General features: G+C 47.3%; 1 protein-coding gene across 2 annotated transcripts in view; it reads right to left on the bottom strand.

The window, feature by feature from the left end:
- DAAM2 (dishevelled associated activator of morphogenesis 2) overlaps positions 1-23350 on the bottom strand; it is a 115548-nt gene that overhangs the window by 24073 nt on the left and 68125 nt on the right. For both annotated transcript variants that reach the window (XM_011944273.1, XM_011944265.1), the window contains exons 3-14: positions 18881-18970; positions 15412-15486; positions 14832-14926; positions 12082-12415; positions 10987-11097; positions 9495-9598; positions 8366-8432; positions 6587-6704; positions 4471-4609; positions 1765-1823; positions 1441-1625; positions 543-842 (exon numbers count right to left, since the gene is read on the bottom strand). In XM_011944273.1, the coding sequence (XP_011799663.1) occupies positions 543-842; positions 1441-1625; positions 1765-1823; positions 4471-4609; positions 6587-6704; positions 8366-8432; positions 9495-9598; positions 10987-11097; positions 12082-12415; positions 14832-14926; positions 15412-15486; positions 18881-18970 (1677 nt within the window). The remainder of the gene's footprint in view (positions 1-542; positions 843-1440; positions 1626-1764; positions 1824-4470; positions 4610-6586; positions 6705-8365; positions 8433-9494; positions 9599-10986; positions 11098-12081; positions 12416-14831; positions 14927-15411; positions 15487-18880; positions 18971-23350) is intronic.

A 23350-nucleotide genomic window follows, 5' to 3' on the forward strand; every position in this document is an offset into this window, starting at 1 on the left:
AGTTGAGTGATTTACAGAGGTTGTACCGCTGAAGCCACACTTGGGTTGGTTAGAGCCTCACCCTTAACTCATCCCAGGCTCTCTAGGTGTTCCTTTGAACACGCTTCCTAATTTGGCAGATCCTAAGCTCTGAGAGGACAATGGCATTTTCTTACTATTCATCTACCTGGTCTGCCATTAGAAGAAGAGCCCTAATAGACAGCTGACCACCTACTTAGCAATCTTGCATCTCTTGACTGCATTTGAGTTCACTGAAGCTCAAACACAATGGTATAGTTATGAGTTCACCAAGAGCTAGTCCAGCAGGCCCGTAGGATAAAGGTCAGTGTGGAATCCATTCATCCCAGCTTCAAATCCCAGTGAGCCAGCCTAACTGAAACCAGTTACCATGCAGGTGTTTACCTCAAGGACAAAGCTCCTAGTCCTCCTAATAGGACTGCCATTGTGCAGAACCAGAGGCAGGGCTTGGTCCAGGCTGGAACTGGCCTTCGATTGCTAGAGGTCTAATGCAACCAAGCGCCAACCCCTTCCCAGATGCTCACCTCATTCAGCTTCACCCAGTTGAAGGACTTCAGCGGGTGGGAGGGCTGGGGGACACGCTTTTTCCTGAGTGGGACGTCACTGCTGGGGTAGGGGTCCTGAGGGAGGGGCAGGCCCATGCCGAGGCAAGGTGGGGCACCTGGGGGAGTCGGGGGTCCCCCGGGAGGAAGGGGTGGTGGTGGCGGAGGGGGACAACAGGCGAAGGGCAGAGGAGGAGGGGGTGGAGGCAGGTCACTGGTTGTCATTGAGGAAGACAAGGTGAGTGGGCCCCCAGGGGGTGGTGGGGAAGATACAGGGCCTGTCTGTGAGGAAACAGAAAAATTGCAAGGACAAAGCCATTAGCACCAATGCCATTCGGGTCTCCCACCTTGATTCCTCTCCTTACTCCTAGTCTCCTTCTATACTAGACCCCAAATCCTACCCTTACCTTCTACACACATTTGGCCCCATTTTCTCTCTCTGCCTCCAAACATCTAACACATACAAACACACACCACCATCCCCACAGACAGACACAAAAGTCACACACACAGGCAGTGGACAATCAGAGTCATAGCCATCACAATGCAACAACAGGATAGATCTATGCAGTTGTGTAGGTTACTGACTGCACAAGGTCTCCAGCTGAGAGAGGGAAGTGGATCCAATTCCAGCTGCACTCTGCTGTCTAAGGTGTGCTTCCTGGGACAGTGTCACCCAGAGGAAGGGATGTTATTTTTCTAACTAACACACAGGTGCCACCTGTACAGCCTCTAGGGTCTCTTCTATCCTGGCCCAAGGTCTCCATCTCTCTTCTCCCTCATACTGGGGTCCTTGGCCTTTCCCACACCTGCTCTGGCCACCCTGTCCTGAAGCCCAGGGTCTTGGCTCAACTATGGAAAGGGGGAGATGTTTGCGTACTGAGAGTTCGCTGAGCTGGGCTACCAGCTCTGCCACTTGTCCCCGAGCCTGGCGCAGCTCCTGGGACTCCCGGGCCAGCTTGTCCTTCATTTTGTTTAACGTCCGCATCATCTCTTCCTTCTCCAACGTCTTTGTCTCACATTCCCGCTCCTTCCTCTCCAGACGGCTCACAAGCTCCATATGTTCTGGAATAGGGGTGGGACAGGAGAGGAAACAGGAGAGAATGTGAGTAATGTGGCCCCTTCCCTGGAAGGACATGGAGTTATGGGCTGGGCAGGGGAAGGGCATGTGGAGTGGACAGCAGGCTTAGGCAGAACCCCTCACCTTTCCGGAACTTCTCTGCCTGGTCTCGCCACTGTTTCACTTCGTTCTCGTTGATGAGCCTGGCAGGGCACAGAGGGAAGGGGCAATGTGATTGTTGACCATTGACTCACAGCTTCCCAGGAGACATCATCTCTCTACCCTCCAGGTGGGGACCCTGGTCTCCAATCTGTCCAGCCACATCAAGGAGGCAGGATTTAGACTTCCCAGGTGTCTCTCCAGGTCCCCTGCCCTATTCACATTATGTGTCTGTGGAGACCGTGAGAGAAAAGACCTTTAGATACCTTATAACCTGGCCCCTTTGTGATACAGCTGGAGCTACTGAGGCTCAGAGAACAGGAGTAGATTAATTAATGGTAGAACTAGGACTGAACCTCAGGCTCCCAAGAGTTGTATCATGACTTGCACCTCCTTGTAAAAATAGGTTTACCTTTAAAAGAGATCAAAATATTGGCCCTACCATGGTCCAGGTTTCCAAAGACCAATGTGTAAGAGCAAGAGACATCACCCACACCAGCAATACAGACTGAGTGTGTTCAGGGTGACACAGACGACAGCCTTGTTCATGCCAAGCTCTTGAGACTGTTCAAATTCAGCTTTTACCTTGACACCAAGGCGTAACAGAGGTGAAATCCCAAAACGAGATCCCAAGAATCATTTCCTTTACAAATCTGAGAATGTGGAAGAGTTAGACCCCTGACTTTTAGACTCAGGACACAGAGAACAGAATATGGAGAGGGAGATATTTGGTGAAGACATTTCTTTGAAGAGGGCCACTGCTATTATCCCCAAGATGCTACCTCCTTCATCACCATCCAGGGAAGGGGTTCCTTTGGGCCCTCTCCTAGAGTTTTGATTCATGTTCCCTGAAGTTGGGAGGGAGGCAGGGTAGACTGGGGCCCTACTTGGAACCAAGCAAAGCCCTGGGAGCAAAAGAAAGAGACCATTGCTGTGCGGGGCCCTGCCAGCACTCCTAGAGTTTGTTGGCACAAGAGATTGCATGAGGGTTGTCCATGGGTCAGATTTAAGCCTCGTGGAGTAACTGGGGTGCGGTTATTACAGTCCCATGCAAGGGGAGCTGTTTCCACCTGAGCGAAAAGTGGGAACATCTACACCATAAGTCTACAGGCACTGGACTGCCAGGGAACCAGGGGCTGACGGAAGGGCTGGAAGCAGCCAGTCAGCTGGAACAAAAATCTGGCCAGCGAGCTAGGTTTTGTAGTGAGAGGCACCCAGCAAGGAACTCCTGAAGATTCCAGGAACACACTGATGTCTTTAACCATATGCCAAGGTGAGAGAGCAGGGAGCCTGTTTACTAAATTCCCTTATCAAGTAAGACCTTTTCCCTTTTTCCTTCCTATCCCCAGGCTGCCCCTTCAGAGGGTCAGATGGGTTAACAGAAAGCAGGGGTGGGAGATAGAAGGGGTTACAGGGTAAACAGAACAGAGAAGAGGCAAATATCACACACAGACATATGTGCACACATACGCATGCATACATACACACCCATTCCAGTTTCCTGGCCCTAGCTGGTGGAGGAGAAAGATTTAAGGCTAAATCATGTCTAGAATGTCATGATTTTTGTCCTCCTAGTTGTAGATTTCAGACTGTGTTGCACTTGAAAGTGATCTTAGGACTTCTGTTACCCAAGAAGGGGTAAAAACTTCATTGGACCTGAGGAGTGTTTAATCCTCTAGCAGTGGAAAAGATTGCCTACTAAATAGCATAATGAATTAATAGGAAATAAAACTAAAGTTACCTTTTGATCACTTTCCCAGTTGCACTCGTCCAACATACCAATTAGGATTTTAACTACATCAACACCTGACTATGCAAATGAAAACAGTAGCAAGAATAGCTGGAAAATAATTGTCTACTTGGCTTTGGAATGCAACATAATGAATTGAGAGCCAATTTATCTCCTTTAAGGGCAAGTGGCTCAAACTCATACTGAAAGTTAAGTAAAAGCTTAAAATTAAAAATTAGTACATTAAGGTAAGGCCGTCTTATTAACTGATATAAATTTAAATTTGTTTCTCTGTGTTTCTCTATCCAAGGTCAATAAACTATGGTAAACCAGAGGGCCTTAGGCTCTGACAACCTTATCCAGCAACCTCATGATTGAATGGTCAGGTTCTACGTCAGTGGTCAGCAAACTTTCTACAAAGAGCCAGAGTAAATATTTTAGGTTTTACACACCATGCAGTCTCTGTCACTTATACTTGTGTTTGTTGTTTAAAATGTAAAAATTATTATTAGTTCATGGGCCATACACAAATAAGCTGGAGGACTGGAGTCAGCCCATGCACAATAGTTTGCTGACCCTCGTTCTATGTTAATGTGTTTAAATTCCCCATCTATCCAACCCATGCAGTGGATCGTCGAGGGTCGAGAACATGCCCAATACACCTGTGCTGGCTGTCCAAGATAATAATCACTAGCCACGTGTCATGTGGCTAATTTAAATGAAACAACCTTTAAGGTTCAGTTCCTTGGTCATACTAGCCATGTGTCAAGTACTCCACAGCCACATTGAACAGTAACGAAATGGCACTTTTTTCATTAGCTTAGAGAGTTCTGTTGGACAATACTCCCCAAGACTCATTTGGGGATGACTGGGTTGTGAAAGGGAGCTGAGGTTTCACTGGTGAGACCAGAGAGAGATGAGGAAGGTGGAGGAAGACAGGGCAAAGACTGGCCACTGCTCACATGTTGACGATGTTCTTGACATTGAAATTCTCCAAGGGAGCCAGGTCAGGGTCCACACCCCGCTCATCCTGGAGGACAATCTGCTGGAGGATGCGGTCCAGGAGCTGCCACTGCTGGAAGTAGCCACCGTTCCGTTTGTCTGAGGGATGACAGGTATCATATCTTTCCTGAGCCCTGGAGTCCCCTAGCACCCCACCCTCGAGTCACTGCCTGGGCTCTGGCTGGTGAGGCATGCCCTTCTCCACCCATGGTAAGCTCCCAGTCTACAGGAAGAGGCAATGCCATTGCTGATAATGGCAACTCGCTGATTCAGTCATCTCTTGATTATCAGCAACTAGACTTCTACAGATGTGTCAGCCACCTCCCCAATATACTTCTCTACTCCCTGAAATACTTTCTGGCTGCCTTTCTTCCTTGTTTGGACCCTAAGCATACTATGCCCAGGAAATGCAGACTGCTTTTTACATTATCTATAAAAACCACCTGCTCCAAAATATTACATGCTGAATAATGAAGTCTCCAGGGAAGTTGTTTAAAAAATATATTTTAGTATTATCTACACTATTACTCTACAGAGAAAGATGAAGGGAAACTGATTACAGGTGTGCACTGAGAGTCTAAATGGGTTAGAGAAGTGCTTAATGGAATTCGAGAAGATTTCTTGTGGAAGTGACCTTGAACTACGAAGGTAAAGGCATAGTGTGTTGTGTGTGGTCTCATAGAGTCTCACTCTCATCCCCTCTAATGACAGTCATCTGGCTGGACATGGACTTCCTTTTTATGTAATAACCAAAAACTCTCTTTCCTTGGGCCTTAATCCCTAGCACTTTATCTCTATTGACCATCATAAAAATCCAACAAGTTCAATCCTGACAGCAAAGCAAACCACAATGCCTACAAGGTAGAATATTGAGTCTGCAAAGTCCCATTTTTGGGGCAGAGTAGAAGAACCCATTCACATTACCCATGGAACAGGAAACAGAGGAATTCCTGGGAGCACAAGAAGTCAGGTTTCCCAGAGATGTATATGTCCTCCATGAAGACCTTCTGCAATGAGCCTTGGAGAACTGATAGCTTCTTCATTCAGGTCACTGCATCTATCCTGTCCACCAGTCTACTGACACATGCGTCGCAAAGTGGTATCATTTACCGTCTACCTTTCACCCAGCAAAATCGTGTAAAGCCAGGTCACTAGCTCACAGAGGCAGAACATGTTTTATCTCAACCCTTGACCCCACAGAAACCAAAATTCTTTCTACATGTAAATATCTCGCTGAGCCTCAGGTTCATTCACTATTCAAATGGACATAATAATGTGTATTCCTTAGGTCATTCTAAGATTCAGAGACGATGTGCTAAAGGACCTCATGTCATGCCTGGCCCAGAGTTGGCACACAATAAGTCACAGTTGCCATCACTGTCACTATGATTGCTGACACTGCCAACATCAACCATTATGGTGGGCCACACGTGTTTTCAAAATATTCTCTTTGTGAAGAGCTTAAGTACCAAGGGGTACAGTTAAAGCTCATTTCAAATTGCATTCTGGAGTGGCTATTAGCAATTACGTACAATTTATTCAATCACTGTGCACACCTGGATCTTAAGAACTTAGCCATCTGCTCCCGTAGATGCTGACATTTGGTATTTGTAGGCAGAAGCAGGGGCAAGAGTGTAAGGGGGAAGCCAACAAGGACTAGATAAAGGAGTTGATAAAACCTTAAGAAAAAAACAACCATGTTCATTCCACATCTGTGCTACTCCCCCAAGCACAAAACTTTTTGGAACTCCCCAACATGTTGATCTCTCCCCCATCATGAGCTGAACGCTGAGCTATTTAATTTTGCAGTGATCAAGCTACTGTTTCTGGAGTAGGATGTTGGAGTTTCTCAGGGCCAAGTCCCCAGCTCCTTCCCCAGATGACAGTGGAAGACCTGGCCCCAAGGAGGGAAGGAAAAGCAGGGGTCTCCGTCACGGGGCCTGGCCTCCCAAGAGCAAGTGCACAGGGAGATATGGTCACACTCCCCAATCCAGGGAGGTCCCAAAGTCTTGTCTCAACCTGCCCCAAGTCAAGGCTCAGGCCAGTCGAGGGAAGCAGCAAGTACAGGGTACTTACAAGGCATCTGCAGGCAGTGGTGCAGCACAGAGAGCAGGCAGGGGTAGGCCTCCGTGTACTTCAGCTTCCTGTGGATCAGCTCGAACATCTGGGAAGCACTCTTGGTGTCGATGTGGACCTGGGAGAGAAGAGGGCACAGTGATTGGGGGGTAGGCAGCAGAGGAAGTCAGCAGGGGGTAGAAGAGCCTGCTTCCCTCCACTACGCCCTGTCTCATAGGAGAGGTTTTCTTCCCCTGCCTCTGGCCCAGGCTTAGAAAGAGAGAGACAAAAGGAAGAGGGAGATAGTCAATTATGTAAACTAGGGTTTCTCAGTCTCAGCACTATTGGCATCTTGGGTCAGATAATTCCTCGTTGTGGGGGCTGGGGGCTGCCCTGTGCATTGTAGGTTGTGTGTCAGCACCCCAGCCTCTCCTTAGCAGATGCCAGTGGCACCCCCTCACACAAGTCAAAATGTCTCCAGATGTTGCAAATGTCCCCAGGGGAGATGAGAGCAAAATCGCCCCTGCTTGAGAACTACTGATCCAAACTCAGGGAAGGGAGCAGGGGCATAGAAGATTCAAAGTAGCAGGTGGCATGTGGCGCAGGTCCACCACCTGGGTTCAAACCCCAGATCTACGCTTTAATTGTACAACAACAGGCAAGCTGCTTATCCCCTCTAACCTCTGTTTCTGTATCTATAAATCCAGGGCTTTTGTGAAAATGTAATGGGATGCACTCAGTGACTGTAAAGCACCATCCAAAAGTAGCTTTCTATTTGGATAGGGATTTTATAATACAATAAAGCAGAGTTGCGTGCTTTCAGGGTTGCTGAGGCTAAAATGAAAATACAATTTAGTTTGCTAAGCATGGTCTGGTTAGGGATGGGGAGAGGGGACTCAGGAAGTTGCTGGAAGGCATGGGAAAGTCAGCCCAGGAAAGGTGTTTGAGACTAATCACATGTAATAACTTGCTCCCTTTCCTTTGGGGGTTTCAGTCTCCTCCTAGGCCAATGCCTTCCCAGGGGAGGCTTCCACAGCCAGCATACTGCCAAGGCTCTGGAAGTGGGATGTGATGGTTCATTTTAGTTGTCAACCTGATTGGATCAAGGGATACCCAGATAGCTGGTAAAGCATTCTTTCTGAGTGTGTCTGTGAGGGTGTTTCCCAGAAACTGGCATTTTATTCAGAGGACTGAGTAAGGAACATCCCACACCAGCTCCGCCACAGCACAGGGCCTGGAGAAATGGCTGTGGGGCCACCTAGAACCCTACTACCATACTGCCATCGCTCCATCCTGTGGGCTGCTCACCATCCAATCAGCTTAGGGTCTGGAGGAACAAAAAGGCCAATGAAAGGTGAATTTTCTGCCTTCCTCTTCTGGAACCAGAACACCCTTCTTTTCCTGCCCTTGGACATCAGAACAGTAGGCTCTCCAGCTTTTGGACTCCAGAACTTGCTCCAGTGGCCCCTTAGGTTCTGAGGCCCCCGGCCTTAGACTGAGCCATGCTACTGGCTTCCCTGTTTCTCCATGCAATAACTCCAGCCTGTCATGGGATTTCTCCTTCATAGTTGTGTGAGCCAATTCCCCTAATAAATGCCCTCTCATCTATCTATCTCTATATGTATCCTATTGGTTGTGTTTCTATGGAGAACTCTGATCACAGGACCTGGCCATGGGGGTGCCCACCAGGGAACCAGCCCACACCAGCCCTGTCACAGCACAGGGTCTAGAAAAGTGGCTGTGGGGCCACCAGGAACCCTATTGCCCTATTGCAGTCGCTCCACCCTGCCGGCTCCTCACCATGTCAAACCTCCTGGCTAGCTCCAGGTCATCCTCATTCCGCACCATCTCGAAGAAGTCTAAATGTCTAGACAGAATGGGGAGGCAGAGAGAGTAGACGTTACAGCCAGGACACACCCTTGGTTGAGGGTTACAGCCCCTTTGAGCCCCCCACTGGCTAAATCTGAAAGCTTCATTCAAGCAAGGTAAAGGCAAAATGGGAAAGAAGCCACTGTTTGTAGGACACCCACTGTCTGACCTTTATAAGATCCCATGACCTTCCTTCAGGGAGGCCAATCCGGGGTCCCTTCACCTTAGAATGGGCTTCTGTACTTCAGCACTTCTGACATTTTGGGCTTGCTTATCCTTGGTTGTGGGGGCCGATCTGTGAGGATGTTCAGCAGCATCCCCAACCTCTACCTACTAGATGCCAGCAGGACCCCCTAGTGCGACAACCAAGAATGTAATGTCTGCAGGCATTGCCCAGTGTCTCTCAGTTGAGGACATCAGCCCTATGTCTATTTTCCCCAGTACTTGCATAGAGTCTCCAAGTCAGCCCTCAAAACTAATCTCTCCCTCATTTTCTATCCTCATGCACACATCCACTCATTCCACCTCAAAAGGATCCACCCTCTGTCCCTTAAAACCTAGTGTAATCAAATAGCCTAAACGAATGGGACAGAACCAGTGGGGCCTCACTGGTATCACATGGGAACATAATTGTGCCCTTGGATCAACAAGGGCTTTATAGCAAGCATTTTGGGTGGGACATTTCTTTGTTGAGCAGGAAGGTTCTGCAGGACATTTAGCATTCCTGGCCCCCAACAACCAATACCAGTACTGCCCACCACCAACCAGTCTGAAAACCAAAGAACACCCTCACATATTTCCACATGCCCCCCAGGGGGCAGTACTGCGATGGTTGAGGGCTACTGGGTTCACCTGTCTATAACATCGGAGATGAGACAAGCCGGTCAGCAAAGAGAACAGACAAGGGCACCCCTGCCCCCCACAGAACGGATTCTGAATCTATGCTGGGTATGGCAGCTGGCCTCCAGTGGGAAGAGCAGCCTTCACAAAGGTCCCAACCATCCCCATCTGAGGCACTGTCCCCACAGGTTTGCAATGGAGACGGTTGCTTGGACCTTACTTGTCCAGGATGGCATTTTCATGTTGCCGGAGCTTGTCAATCACAGGCTGTATCCCCAGCATCAGGAATTCATACCGTAGATGTAGGCGGAACTCCAGATTATCCTGGGGGTCACCAAGGGAGGGCCAGACTCATTGGCAGATCTCAATTTCCACAACATCCCCGGTGGAGCCCTCATCACCACCCTAGCCACAGACCCAACACACCTCCCACAGCTAACTCACCTGGAGATGCTTCAAGTCCCAGAGTTCCAAGAAAGAAGGGAGACCTTATTTCTTAATCTAAAGCAAGCCCAGCTTCTTTTAGGTCCCCTGCCCCACTTCCTTCAAGCCCCTTGCCAGTTTTAGCCTTCAGCATCAAAGAGCAGTGTTGCAGAGTGACATGGAACACAAGCTTTGGAATCAGACAGATCTTGGATCTGGTCTTGTGACCTTGGGAAAGCTTTTAGTTTCCCCATTTGTGAAATGGTCTAACATGACTAATCTACAGGGATGACACTTGTTACAATTCCCTGATGAGGTGTGGTTACCAGCTAATCAGAGCACATGACAGCCATGAAAAGCTGGTACCAACAAAGGTGATGTTAGCACCTGAGGGGAAGATTATTCCCCAAACCGGCCTTCCCTAACCCAGGGCATAAGGACAAATTGTTTAAAAAAAAAAAAAAAAAAAATTGTTTTCCCAGCAGAAAAAAAGGGAAAGTAAAGATCATTAAATTGCTCCCTTTGTCCCTTCTGTCCTTCAAGTTAACCTTGACCAGGGCATCTGATTGCCTTAGAATTTGGAACATTCACTTGCTTTTCAAGTTCTTCTACTGTTGCTTTTTTTTTTTTTTTCCTTTGAGACGGAGTTTTGCTCTTGTCCTCTAGGCTAGAGTGCAATCACGCAATCTCAGCTCACTGCAACCTCTGCCTCCCAGGTTCAAGCGATTCTCCTGACTCAGCCTCCCAAGTAGCTGGGATTACAGGTGACTGCCACCACACTCACCTAATTTTTGTATTTTTTTAGTGGAGACGGAGTTTCACCCTGTTGACCAGACTGGACTCAAACTCCTGACCTCAGGCGATCCACCTGCCTAGGCCTCTCAAAGTGCTGGGATTACAGGCATGAGCCACCACTCCCAGTTTGTTGCTATTTTTATACTTCAAGAATCCCATTCTGACCCCAAAAGTAAGGGAAACCAGAAGGCATACCTAACAGAAGGCACTAGAAGAACATGACCAACCAACCAGAAAACAGTCCAGAAATAGCTCTCTACAAACAAGGTCCCAAACTCACCCTCTTCCCACCAATGATTCCCCACCAACCTGAGCCAGAATCAGCCAGCTCAGCTCTGGGTCTGTTCACAATGCATGATGCTACCTATGCAGGCAACTCCCCAGGAGCCCTCCCGGGTTTAATATCAAAAACAATTATTGGGGAAGCAACACACTCACACTACCCCAGGTCCAGAAAGTCAGGGAACAGCAAGGGCAAGGAGAAGGCACCCCACCTCTCCAGCTCCAGCATTGAGGACAGCATTGATGAAGGACATGATGGCTGTTTTCAGATTCACTTCATCCCGGTACCGGCCCAGACTTCGGTCTAACTCGTTCAGCAGGGTCTAGGTGGAAATGCAGGACAGAGCAGGAGAGGGCTGAGTCCCCCACAAGTGTGGCCTCTTTGCACCTTTACTCCTGTCGCTTCCACTACCTAGAATACCCCCTCTGCTCTCTCCATCTCATCAGGTCTGTCCAATTTACTCTGGGCTGCCCCAAACCTCATCTCTGCCTAGAAAATTCCCTTGCCTCTCCTCACCTCAGTGGCAGTGCTGCCTCACTTCCTCTCCACTCAACCTCTGGGGCTTGGTCTACATGGTTGAGCAGTGCTTCAGTGCTGCTTTATCATCGTGCTCCAGCTGTTTACAGCTCATATGTATTCCCTGCCTAGCTCCTTTATGGTATGGACACTGCTTTTATCCCTTTTCCATCTTCTGCAAAGAGTCAGGACCCAGTTTTGGGCAATAAACCATAGGGTTTGTAACATCAGTTCACATCTCTGTGGACTTACTCTGTGCCAGGCACTGTACTAAGACACTTCATATTTACTATTCATCTCATTGACACTTTTCTGGGCAGGTCAGGGAAAGAAAAGAGAATAGCATGACTGAAGCCCCCCAGGGATGGTCCCAGTGTTCCACATTAGGCATTGGCTCAAGCATAGCACCTAAAATCTCGATCTCAGCAACTGCACTCAATTCAACAATTCTTGACTGAGCCCCTATCATGAGCCAGGTGTTGACGTTGGAGATGTAGAGCCCCAAAAATAATGCAGGCCAATATTCCAGCTTCCAGGAACCCACTGACTAGTAAGGAGGACAAGTCCATTTCCCAGCCAAACTCATAACTCTTAAGGCCCTGCATGTGTTTTTATACAAGCCTTCGAGGTCCCAGTACTCTTCACCTGTTACCTTCCAGGAGCAGGCATGCAGACCACATTACCTTCCTTTTCCCCCAGTTTCTGCTGCAAAGAATCTTCAGGCTCTCACTCACATGTGACATCCTCCGTCCCACCCAGCTGGCATCCCGCCTCCGGCCAGGCCCCTCACCTGGAAGCGGGTTCGCTCCGCTGCGTACACCTGATAGTGCAGCATGGCCTGCAGCACCTTCTTGTGGCCACCAGGCACAAGGCACACAGCACCCAGGATCTCCAGCACAGCCACCTTGGTCTTGCTGTTCTCCGTGCGCAGGCTCTGGGCTATAGTACTAATGGCCTCAGGCTGTGCCAGCACATGTGCCCGCCCCTGGGAGTTGTTCATCAATGCTTTGATGCAGCCGATGAGCGAGGTGTGGATGCGGCTCTCACAGGTGGCGTGGTCCATGCTCCGAAGAAAATTTAGCAGACAAGTCAAGCCCTCCAGCTCAATGAAGCGGGTCACAAACCTACAAATCAGAGCCATTAACAAATAAAATGTATTGTATTTGCATATGATTCTGCATACACTTTGCAAATAGTTACCCCCTTACCTGTGCACCACCATGCACCTTTTCCCACCTACAGTAGCTACTTGGCTTATTTGTAGTTTATCTAAAGCACTGAAATCCTATCATCTTCACAAAAGACTTGTGTCTTATTTGCATTTTAAATACTGTGCTTTTGCATATCATTGTCAGTTGCATAGCTAAAATGGTATGAATGTGAAGGGGATGATCATGATAATTATCAGAGCTGTTAAACCTGAACACTCCTCTCCAGTGAGGATGGAGATTAAGAGAATTACAGTCAGATAACAAAGAGGACTTCCAGATAGGAAGGCCATCAGAGTAATGGAGTCATGGGGTTAAACCTAGGGAAACTACATTTCAAGGGATCCTAAAGAAAATAGCAGAGTTATCTATCTTGAATGTTAGCAAAAAAAAAAAAAACAAAAACAAAAAAAACAAAAAACATTAAAATCCATTTAGCTCAGGGGTTCTTAATTTGCAGTCTGTTCTGCTGAAGAATCTGTGGATAGCATTCACAGATCCAAGGACTTGGGTGGGAAAAGAAAATTACATTTTTATTTTTGGTAACTTCTAATTAAAATTTAGTATTTTCCTCAGTGATGAATATCGGCAATAAATGACAGTAGTATTAGCATAACCTGTGACTCTGTCACCCCAAGAAATCACAGCTATTTTCATACCAAATTACAGTTGTACCAGGTATCTCAAAATACCATTTGCACTCCTTAGTACTTCAAAATTATGATGGTTATCAGACTCGCAGCTGGCTCTTGCTATTTAAGGTATAAAGAAGCACAATTCATTGCTATCTCACATTTATTATTTGTAGCTGTATTTCCATTATTTGTTCATCCTATCTTTGTAGCTATTGTTTAAAACATCATTCCTGAGAAGCAGTCCACAGGTTTCACCTGGGTGCCGGATGCCCATGGCATGCTCACACACACAGGTACCCTTGATTTAGTAAAATAATTAATGATCTAAGAAAACTCTTACAAATAACATTACTTATCCCAAGTGTATTTGTGTTTATGTTATTGTACAAATACGCCTAGAAAATAAAAGAATGTGCTCTCAGACTAAGTTGTTAACAACAGGTATTTTTCACTTTTTTCTGTTACATGCTTTTCTGCATTCCATAAACTTCCCACAATGACAATGTGTGACTTTTGTTATCAGAATATTATTAAGGGAAATTACAATAAGTTGGGGTAGGAGACAAACCTGACAACTTCCCTTCAACCCCTGTATTTCCTGACTACCTCATCCTTTCCTCTCTCCCCTTCCCATTCCAGAACCCCACCACTACCAGAATAACAAGACAATTAGGATGCTCCTATTCTTCTTGAGGCTGTTTCTAGTCTCCTGGGGCGAGAGCTCAGCTCAGACAACATCGACACCCCCACGCAATGGATGGCTAGCTCTTTGCCAGGAGAAGAGTGGAGGGCGGCTCCTGATTGTTGGCTCATTTCCATAGTGTAAATGCTCCCAGCATAGCCAATTTCAAGCTACAGACTGATGTCATTGAATGCAGAGTTGGGAAGAGATGCATATTTCATAGTGTTTCGATGCACATACAATGCATGTAAACTCAAAAGTATACATTATAGTAAAATGTAGAAAAATAATTAGGTAATTTGGGAGTGAAGAGTTTCAAGTAGTTATTACCTTTGTTTTGATATAACTTATTGAATCTTAAACTTATATAATTGAAATTTTAATCATAGCTACGTTTAACAACCAGCTTACAAAATTGCTGAAAATTTGACAGTCGGCGTTCCCACACCACGGGGCAGACCCAAACACAAGGAGACCCACTTTGGGCCCCACACACTGTGGCCTGGGAAGGGAAAGGGGTCCTCCTATGGCTCCAGGACTTCTACCGCTTTTCCCATTCTAGATGGCAAATCCCATCCAGAGACACCACACCCCCCCTAGTGGCTGGAGTACTTCTCTACCTGTGCGTTCCTCCTTTCCTGGATGGGGCACTCACCCTGCCCCCGCTCATCCTCAGACGGCTCTTTCTTATGTACCTTGTCCATTTGGTCACCTTCCTATTCTGTCCCCTTACCAAAAATAAATCAATAAATTTTAGAAAGCACTTGCCCTCGATTCCTCTTTAGAGAGCTCCTCAGGACCTGAGGTTTATCCCACTTTCCCAGGCTTCTCTCCCCTCCTCCCAAGCCCTGGCAGCCTCCCAGGAGAGAAGTAGGGGCTGGGAAGTGAAGTCAGGTGAGGCGGAGTTGGCCAGGAGGACCGGCGTGGGAGCAGAGCACTGCACAGGGCTTCAGGAAGGCAAGGAGACCAACTGTGAAGGGACTTGGCAGGAAGCAAAAGGGGGAAACTGAGTTACCTCATAGGCTGTGTCCGGAGGGCCGTCTTCAGGTCTTCCACGACTTGGTTCCTCATCTCCGTCTCCTCCTCATCGAATGCGTAAAGACTCTGCATCTGAGGGCCAGCAGGTAGAAGGGGGCAGAAGTCACGCTGGGCTGCCTGTCTCCCAACCCCCTGCACTCCAGCCCAGGTGTGACCCAGGGGCCATGCTTGCCTCAGAAAGGGTGAGGCCTCGGAGAATGGTTTACTGAGACCAAATGTTGGCCCCTGGGAAGACCTAGGTTCTGGGCTGGGACTTCACTTTCCTCATCTGTGAAATGGGGAGAATTACTGGCCCGGTTTATTTCTCAAGTTTGTGTGATGCCCAGATGGATTTTAAAATGTTTAAATGGTTGGGGGACTCTGAGATTGCACAGAGGAGGGGTGGATTACCTTAAAATTTCGTGAATAACTGGAAAGCTGAACTCCAGTGAGTGGGCAGTGGGGCGCAGAGGAGCAGGAAAAGGCAGTTTGGTGTGTCCGGGGTGGGGGCTGGGGGGATCACTCTCTGTCTTAGCCTTTCCAGGTGGGGGCAGGGCAGGAGAGGGGCGGCCACTCACCGCAGCCATGGAGTTGATGCGGTCAATGTAATAGTCAGGCCAGCTGGTCGCCAGCTTGTTGGGGTCCTCCTGCTCCTGAAACAAGAAAAAGGACAGCATGGACCAACAGGCAAGGCAGGCCCGTGGCCTGAGATCCTGAGCTTCATTCAATGTCAGCAGAGGGATTCATTTCACAGCTCCGCCCACGTGGGGTGGGCTGGAGGAAATTACATACTCTCCCAGGCTTCCATTTCTCCCTTGGTGAAACACAGATGATGAACATTGACTCTCATGGCCAGCCAATGACAGGGGCAGAAACCATGCAGGTGGATGTACTTTCAGTGAGCAACATGCACCATTTTTTAAAAATTCTTTTCTCTTGTTCTGTTTGCTCAGCTTGTATTTAATGAAATATAATTTCCTGGCTGTTAAATCTAATTCAAATATGTGTTTATTTTTATACATCTTTTTACTTTTTCTGATAATCTCATTCTCATATTTTACAAAAGTATTGGTCTGTGACAGTTGGGAAATTTAAAAGCTTAGTCTTTCAGGTAGTTCTAGAACACTAATAGAAAACACTCGGCACATAATAGGCACTCACTAAATAGTAACTTTAGAAAAAGAGAGAAATTTCCAAGGGGTTGGGTTTTGAAAAGACTCAGGAGACCCCCTTAGGCCTGTGATTTAATTCCTGGCAAACGCCCGAATGAGGGGGATGTGCAGCGGGGAGGCAGAGCCCAGATCCGAGGACCTCTGGCCCAGTGCTCAGCCCTCAAGAGACAGGCTCGACTCTTCCCCAAGTAAGGGCAAGAATGATGGGAGTTAAAGAAATATTAATGTTGACTGAAAATCCAGCCTTCTCCAGCCAAATGGATCTGCTTCTGGGCCTCCCTCTCGTCCTGCTCATTCCTGTTCCTGTGCCCCAGGTCACTTTGGAGGCTCCTCCCCATCTTTCTCCACTCTCCTGCTTCCAAATCGGCATGAAAACTTAACCTCCTCCAGACCCTCCTTGACAAACCACCTCTCTGCCAGCTGCCAGCAGGCCCTGCAGCTCTCAGCTCCATCCACTCGATGTTTTCTATTTCGTTTCACAAAATACAAATTTTAGACCAGTAGGAAAGCTGCTTTGTTTGGGTCTTTATGACTTCACATGGTTAAATGTTAAATTTAACCATGGTTATACGTATTAAATTCTCCATGACTGAAGGCCAAACATTCTGTCTTCTGCCTTGGGGAGGGGAATCAGCACCAAAAACAATTGCGTCGGCAAACACATCCTTTCCTGCACTTGCTGTCTCATCATTTACCCGTGCCATGTGCACTGAATGGGGACCTACTAGATGCCAATCACCATACTGAGCTCTGAAAGTACGGAGTATGGACTAAAGAGTCATGGTCTCTGCCTTCCACTTAACAGTCCAGTACCAGAGAAAGGGTGGTCAATGTTCTACGGTAGAGCTGCCTATAGCAGACCTTGGAGGGTGATTCATCCAACACAGAAGGCTGTAGGGGGTGGGCCTGAGTGGTCTAAGAACACTGGGTTATTAAAGAGTATTACAGCTAAGACAGGTGGGGAGGGTGTTATAGACAGAGGAAGTGCCATGTGGGAAGGTAGAAGGGTGTGAAAGTGTGTGGGGGGAAATTACAGTTTGGTTTGGAAGACAGTGAGAGATGCCCTTGTATTTTAATAAATTTTTTTTTTTTTTTTTTTTTTGAGATGGCGTTTCACTCTTGTTGCCCAGGCTGGAGTGCAGTGGCATGATCTCAGCTTACCACAATCACTTCCTGCTGGGTTCAAGTGATTCTCCTGCCTCCGCCTCCTAAGTAGCTGGGATTACAGGCATGTGCCACCATGCCTGGCTAGTTCTGTACTTTTTTAATAGTAGAGATGGGGTTTCTCTATGTTGGTCAGGCTGGCCTTGAACTCCTGACCTCAGATGATCCACCCACCTCAGTCTCCCAAGGTGCTGGGATTACAGGCATGAGCCACTATGCCTGGCCTTTTTTTTTTTTAAGTTGTAGAAGAGACCAACTTAAGGGAACTACATAGTAAATCAATTTGGAAAATAGAGAATCATGAGATATGATCAATTACTCCTGAAATTTCTTTCCTTCCTTCTTTCCATGATTTGAGCTTTTTAAAGACCTGCTTTTCTCACAATGAGATGCATAAACACAGAATGTTACATTCTGCAGGTGCTTAATAAAGCGTGCATTGAGTATACTAGACAATGGCTTATAGTGTGTGCAGCCCATGCCTCTTGTCACAGGTCCTCAGCCTCTAGCACTATCCTCCCCAGCAGTCCCGGGTTCTAGCAATGGGCAGTCACTTGCCATAAGTGACTGGGTGGGCTATGGGTGAGTCTTGCCTCTCTAGGCCTTCTTGGCCTCATCTATAAAATAAAGAATGAAACTGCATCAACACTGGGTTGTTTTCCAGGTTCCTGCAACTCTGAAATGGTGTATATTTGAATCCTCCAATGTTATAAGGTCAGTCTGGCTCAGTGTGGAGCCCTGGGGATGGGATAAATGTCTTCAGCAGGAAGAGTAAGAGAAGAGCTATGAGTGGGCACAGGAGCACGGAGAAGACATGGCTCAGACTCTGCCCAGACCTTCCTGTCTCCTCCCAGGAGGGAGGGAGCCTGAGCCTCAGGCATGGGAATAGCCAGGCTCTGGTGCCCAAACACCAAAGCAATGTAGGAGGGCAGAAGAACAAGTTTTAGACTTGGGACTCGAGTCTGAAAACTGGGAGGGTGGAGGGGAGAGGAGGAAAGTAGGCCATGAAAAGAAAATTGAGGAGTAAAAGAAACAGAAAGACTAAAATAGAAAGGGGGCAAGAGAGAGACATAGAGACAGAGGCAAGCTGAAGAAACACAGAGATGGAGACAGCAGAGAGAAGAATGCACAGCCACTGGGGAAGCAGAAGGGAGGACATCAAATCCAATTAAGCTGGACTGGAGCCCAGCATACCCCTTTCTAGGGAGGGCCATAGCAGGAGGCTAACAGCATCTTTGAATGAGCGAGAGGAGAGGGAGGATATGCTGAGGAGGACAAGGACTGATGTATGAGCCCTAGCCTGGGACAGGGTGGAGGCTAAGGATCCAAAAGAGGACACCCCTGTCCCCCAAACTGATTTCTTATAGCAAAGGTGCTCCAGGTATGGTCCAGGCTGCCCACCCTCCATGCCTGGGAGCAGGCACGAGAGAGTCCAGACTCTGCTTCTTTGTCTCTCTCCCAGCCAGCCCCAGTCCTGGAATGCAGCAGGTCCTGCTTAAAGGGTGTTTGAAAAAGAGAATCCTATTTCTGTGGGTGTAAGCTCCAGAAGAGCAGAATTTCCTTTTTCTATTTTATTCACTGTTGTTCCTCCAACACCTAGAACAGTGCTGGCACGTAATAAACATCAGGTGAATGGATGAGCAGGCAAGGCAGCAACAGCCACCCCATGCAATGGACCCTGAGATGTGGCCGGAAGGGTCAGAGAGGGCACCTTCTTCTTGCTGCAGTAGATCTGCCATTTCTTCTCAGGGGGCAGTGCAAACATAGCCTCCCGGTTTTTGTCAGTGAGATCCAATTCATCCTGCAAAGACAAAAAAAAATATGTCTGACACTAGGGATGGTTAAGATTAGAATAGTCAGTCCTGCAGGAAATTAGAATTCCCCCAAATCAGTTCCTCAGCCTACTATCTTCCTCCCGAAGAGCAACAAAGATATGAGAGGGCATTTCTTTTTCTGTGAGAAATACAGCCCCATCCCCTTGCCTCAACCAGCCCTATGTGTCTTCCATTGTACTCCCTTTACTTCCTGTCCACCCCCAACCTTGTCTTTGCAAATCCACCCTCCTGCTTCAGGTCACCCTGTTCCCTGCGCGTCTCCTGCATTGCTTTGCTAGCTTCTGATCCTCTTGCCCCGCGGTTTCTTTTCTTCCATCCCTTGTCATTCTTAAGCTTGTGGACACCATAATACAAAGCCTAACAAAGAAGGGAGTTGTCGCAGATCTAGTTCTGCCTCTCTCCGATTCTCGCCCCATCCTTCAGGTCTACCTGCCCTGCGAATCTCTCCCCTAGACATTCTCTGGCTCCCCCAGACTCAGCATGGGCCCTAGCACTGTCTGGAGAGAGCTAGTGAGAACAAGGGGCTGATCAGAGTAGGATGGGCGAGCCATGCCCAGGGAGGCATTGATCTGCTTCCCTGCTTCCGAGGGAGGTAGTGCCTGCTGGAGGCAGCCCCTCCCACTGCAGGATCACCAAGAGAAGGCGCCGGGCTCCATCGGGCTAGTCCAAACTTTCCAAGGAGCAAACTGGAACTTTATGAGGTCATATTTGGGGTAATTCCTAGGTATTTTGGGGTGAATTTAAAGGTTTTGCTGTGCTAGGCGGCCCCTGAAAATGTTTTGAAGCTGCTTCTCCTATCATGCATGAGCAACGCCTAATGCTAATCAAGGGCTAATCAAAGGACTAGTTATTGAGCCATGGAGAACATTGTGTGCTTTTTTAAAAATCAAAAGCGAAACTTGCATTAAGCATAAATTAAGCATAACAAAGCATAATAGTACTAACCTTTATATTTTCAAATACAATAAACAGTGAAAACAATATCTAAGGAAGTATAATAGTCTTACATTTTGAGATCTGTAACGTTTTCCCTATACTTTTATTCAAGGGAGAATATGAAGACTTTCTTCTCTCACCTAGATCAGAACTGCCTAATAGAAAGATAACATGGGCCACATATATTTTCAAATTTTTCTAGTCACGTTAAAAAATTTAAAAGAAATAGATGAAGTCAATAGTACATTTTATTGAAACCAGTAAATCTAAAATATAATCATTTAAACATATAATCATGTAGAAAATGAATAATGAGATAATTTACACTCCTTTTTTCACACTAAGTCTTCAAAATCTGGTGTGCATTTTACAGTTACAGTTCATCTCAATTCAGACGAGCCAGTAGCCCCATCTGGCCAAGGACTGCCATTCAGATAGCACAGATGAGGGTTATTTGAAATAATACCCATTAGTTCACCTGCTTCTGGAACTCAAGACTCCTGCAGATTTAATCCCATACAAAAGTTCTTCCCTAGAACTGCTCTCTAGGTATCCCAAGAAGTTCTTTGTCAAAATTCCCAGAACGCTGTTTGAGGTTTCTTTTCCACGATCAAAATCAGAAATAAAAGAAAGAGGAGAGTTATATGCACCTTACATTTCCCAACACAAACTCTGCACCTCTTCAACCTCTGTGCCTTTGCTTACACAGCGAGTCCTGCCTGGACAGGCCTCCGTACCCACTCACACTAAGGACCTGGTCTAATTCCTAGGGCACAGTGTCAGCCTCCTCCCGCAAGCCTTCAGTGGACCTTCCCAGGTAAGAAGAATCTCTCCCTTCCTGAACTACAGAGCAGTTCCACATGAGCTTGTATTCAGGTTATTGATGTACTTGTCTTTTCCAGCCAGTGCTCTCTATCTCTAAATCAATGGTAGTTTTGCTCAGCCCAGGCAGCATATGACTGCTGACTGCTCACTTCCCTGGTTTCTTTAGCAACTACCCTCCTGAGCAGTCTCTCCTGTTTCACCCTATGTTCTGCGTGCGCTTCCTCGATGACTTCCCCTCTTCTATCCTATCTTTAAATGAAGTCCTTCAGGGCACCGTCCTCCCTCACCTGTTCCCCAGGACTCAGCTATTATCTCAGACTCTCTCAAACTCGTACCCCTAGGCCAACAGTTTCCTGAACTCCAGACCCTGGGGCCCAATTGTCTCCAGTACTTCTCCACTCTGATGTACTTACGTAGAGTTACTATGTCCCAGGCACTGTTCTAAGTGTGTAATGTTTATTCATTTATTTATAACTTGTAACAACTCGTTTTACAGATAAAGGAAACTGATGTACAGAAAGAATGTATGAATTGAATTCATCATCCCAGCCCCCTAAACTTGAATCTCCTCCAGTATATCCTATCCTGTCCAGGGTCCCAACATCCATCCAACACTTCATGTCAGAAACCGGGCTGTTCTTTGATTCCTACTCACTCTTTGATCCTACCAAGTCCTATTATCTTTCCTCCTAAATAGCTCTTGAATCTGTCCACTTCTCTCCATCTCACTGCTAATACTTTAGTCTAAGGCACCTTTCTCTCTAACCTGTAGGATTAGGAGGCAAAAGACTCCAAATGGTAAACCCAGAACGCTTCTTTAGCAGAGCACCTTCCATGATCTTTTAGAAAAGTGATCAGATCACCTCAAATCGCTGCTTAAAATCTTCCATGGCTTTCCACTGCCCTTAGGGTTTAATCCAAAAACTTTAGTTCTTCTGGTCTTCATTGTGTACCCCAAAAGGACCCAGCTTCTGACTTGACACTCACATATACCGTTTCTTCTGCAGTCATTGTCCTGAACCTCATTCACTTATCATCTCGGTGAAAATGTCACTGCTCACAGGGGCCACTGTGACTTCTCCCAGTCTAGAATACAGCTTCCCATGCCCCCACCCCGTGAATGCTCCCTGTCCTAGCACTCATCACACTTGTCTCTGCTCCTCAAGATCAGTCTTCCCTACTAGGCTTTCACATTCTTGGAGGCAGGGGAGGTCTCTGGTGGCTCATCACTACATCCCTAGGACCCCCCCGACAGCCCAGCACCCAGCAGTCTCTCCAAGAAATATTGTTTACTTGTTTGAGAGATACCTGATGCTATTCTTCCTGCAGGCAAGACTTGTCTGACTCACCCTTGTTTTTGCTCAAGTGCCATGCAAGGGTCCCTGTCCTGAAGATGCCCAATAAATATCTGTTGAATACACGAGCCAAAGATAGGAACACTGCCCATCACATCCTTCTTTCAAAACTCACTCTACTCAAGAAAACATCCCTGACTAACACGGATCAGGCTCCAGATATTATTCTACACTAGCAAACACTTTGTCCCCCACCACTTGCTCCATCCAGAGGAAAGCTAAAAATTGGGAAACAGTGAGTTTTCCTAAACCTGATGTGACAAGGAAGCTGGACAACTTTTTCATCTAACCTGCATAATCTCATCTTACAGGGACCCTGTCATTGAAAGAGCTGGATTGGTTTAACCAGGTATATTTATTAGCAAATACAAGTATAAAACTACATTCCAACCACATGGCATTCTTTCTTTGCTTACTAATGGCCCACCACAGAATGAGTGACCAAGAGCTAATGGTAGATGAACTTGTACTTATGGCTCTTTACCAGGCCTGGGACCTCCTGTGGTGTGCAGACTTTGTCTCACCACCAGACCTCCAAAGAGAGAAGAAATCATGCTTCTTTCCTAGTCTATTTGTGGCCATGGTATAAAGCTGCACACACAGGGGCTTCTCACAAGGGCAGTCTGAAGGCTGGCCTGGGCAGGCACTGCATAGTCAGCACAGGCTGGTCCTGGTGTGAATGGCAGAGCTTCCACCTGCCCCTTGTTAGGCACAGCATATAATCATCCCAGGCCTGAACTGGGACCTCACGCATGACAGACATTTCCACCTCCATGTTCCTAGCCAATCATCCCCTGTTCTGAGGTGCCCAGTGTCTGCCCACAGAATCCCACTATGTCTCTTCTTTGTGTCTCGGACATTAAAAGATCCCAGGAAAACTCCAAGGAGCAGAAGAGAGAAAGGCGTCAAATGTTCTGATGTTCTTTGAGATGTCTCACCATCTTAGTTTGTAAAGCCCAGAGCTGCCCCTTCCTATGATAACCTAACTACTGCACCCTGTGGTCTACAATCCAATGCAGAGAGGAGGTAGGACCATTCTTCTGGGGACAGCCTTTATGCTGTCCATCCCAGCGAGAGACTGTGGTTCTCCAACATAGCTGAAGTGTCCTGGGGGCCTACCTCCTCCGAAGAGGAGTTTTGAGAGATGGAGACCCCAGGACAGATGCCCTGCCCTCTGTCCAGTTCTGCTTGTCCATCCACCGTCCTCTCCATTGTCACTGTCCCTCCCCA

This window comes from Colobus angolensis, unplaced genomic scaffold (genome assembly GCF_000951035.1).
Source record: "Colobus angolensis palliatus isolate OR3802 unplaced genomic scaffold, Cang.pa_1.0 Scaffold105, whole genome shotgun sequence".
Taxonomy (NCBI): Eukaryota; Metazoa; Chordata; class Mammalia; order Primates; family Cercopithecidae; genus Colobus; species Colobus angolensis.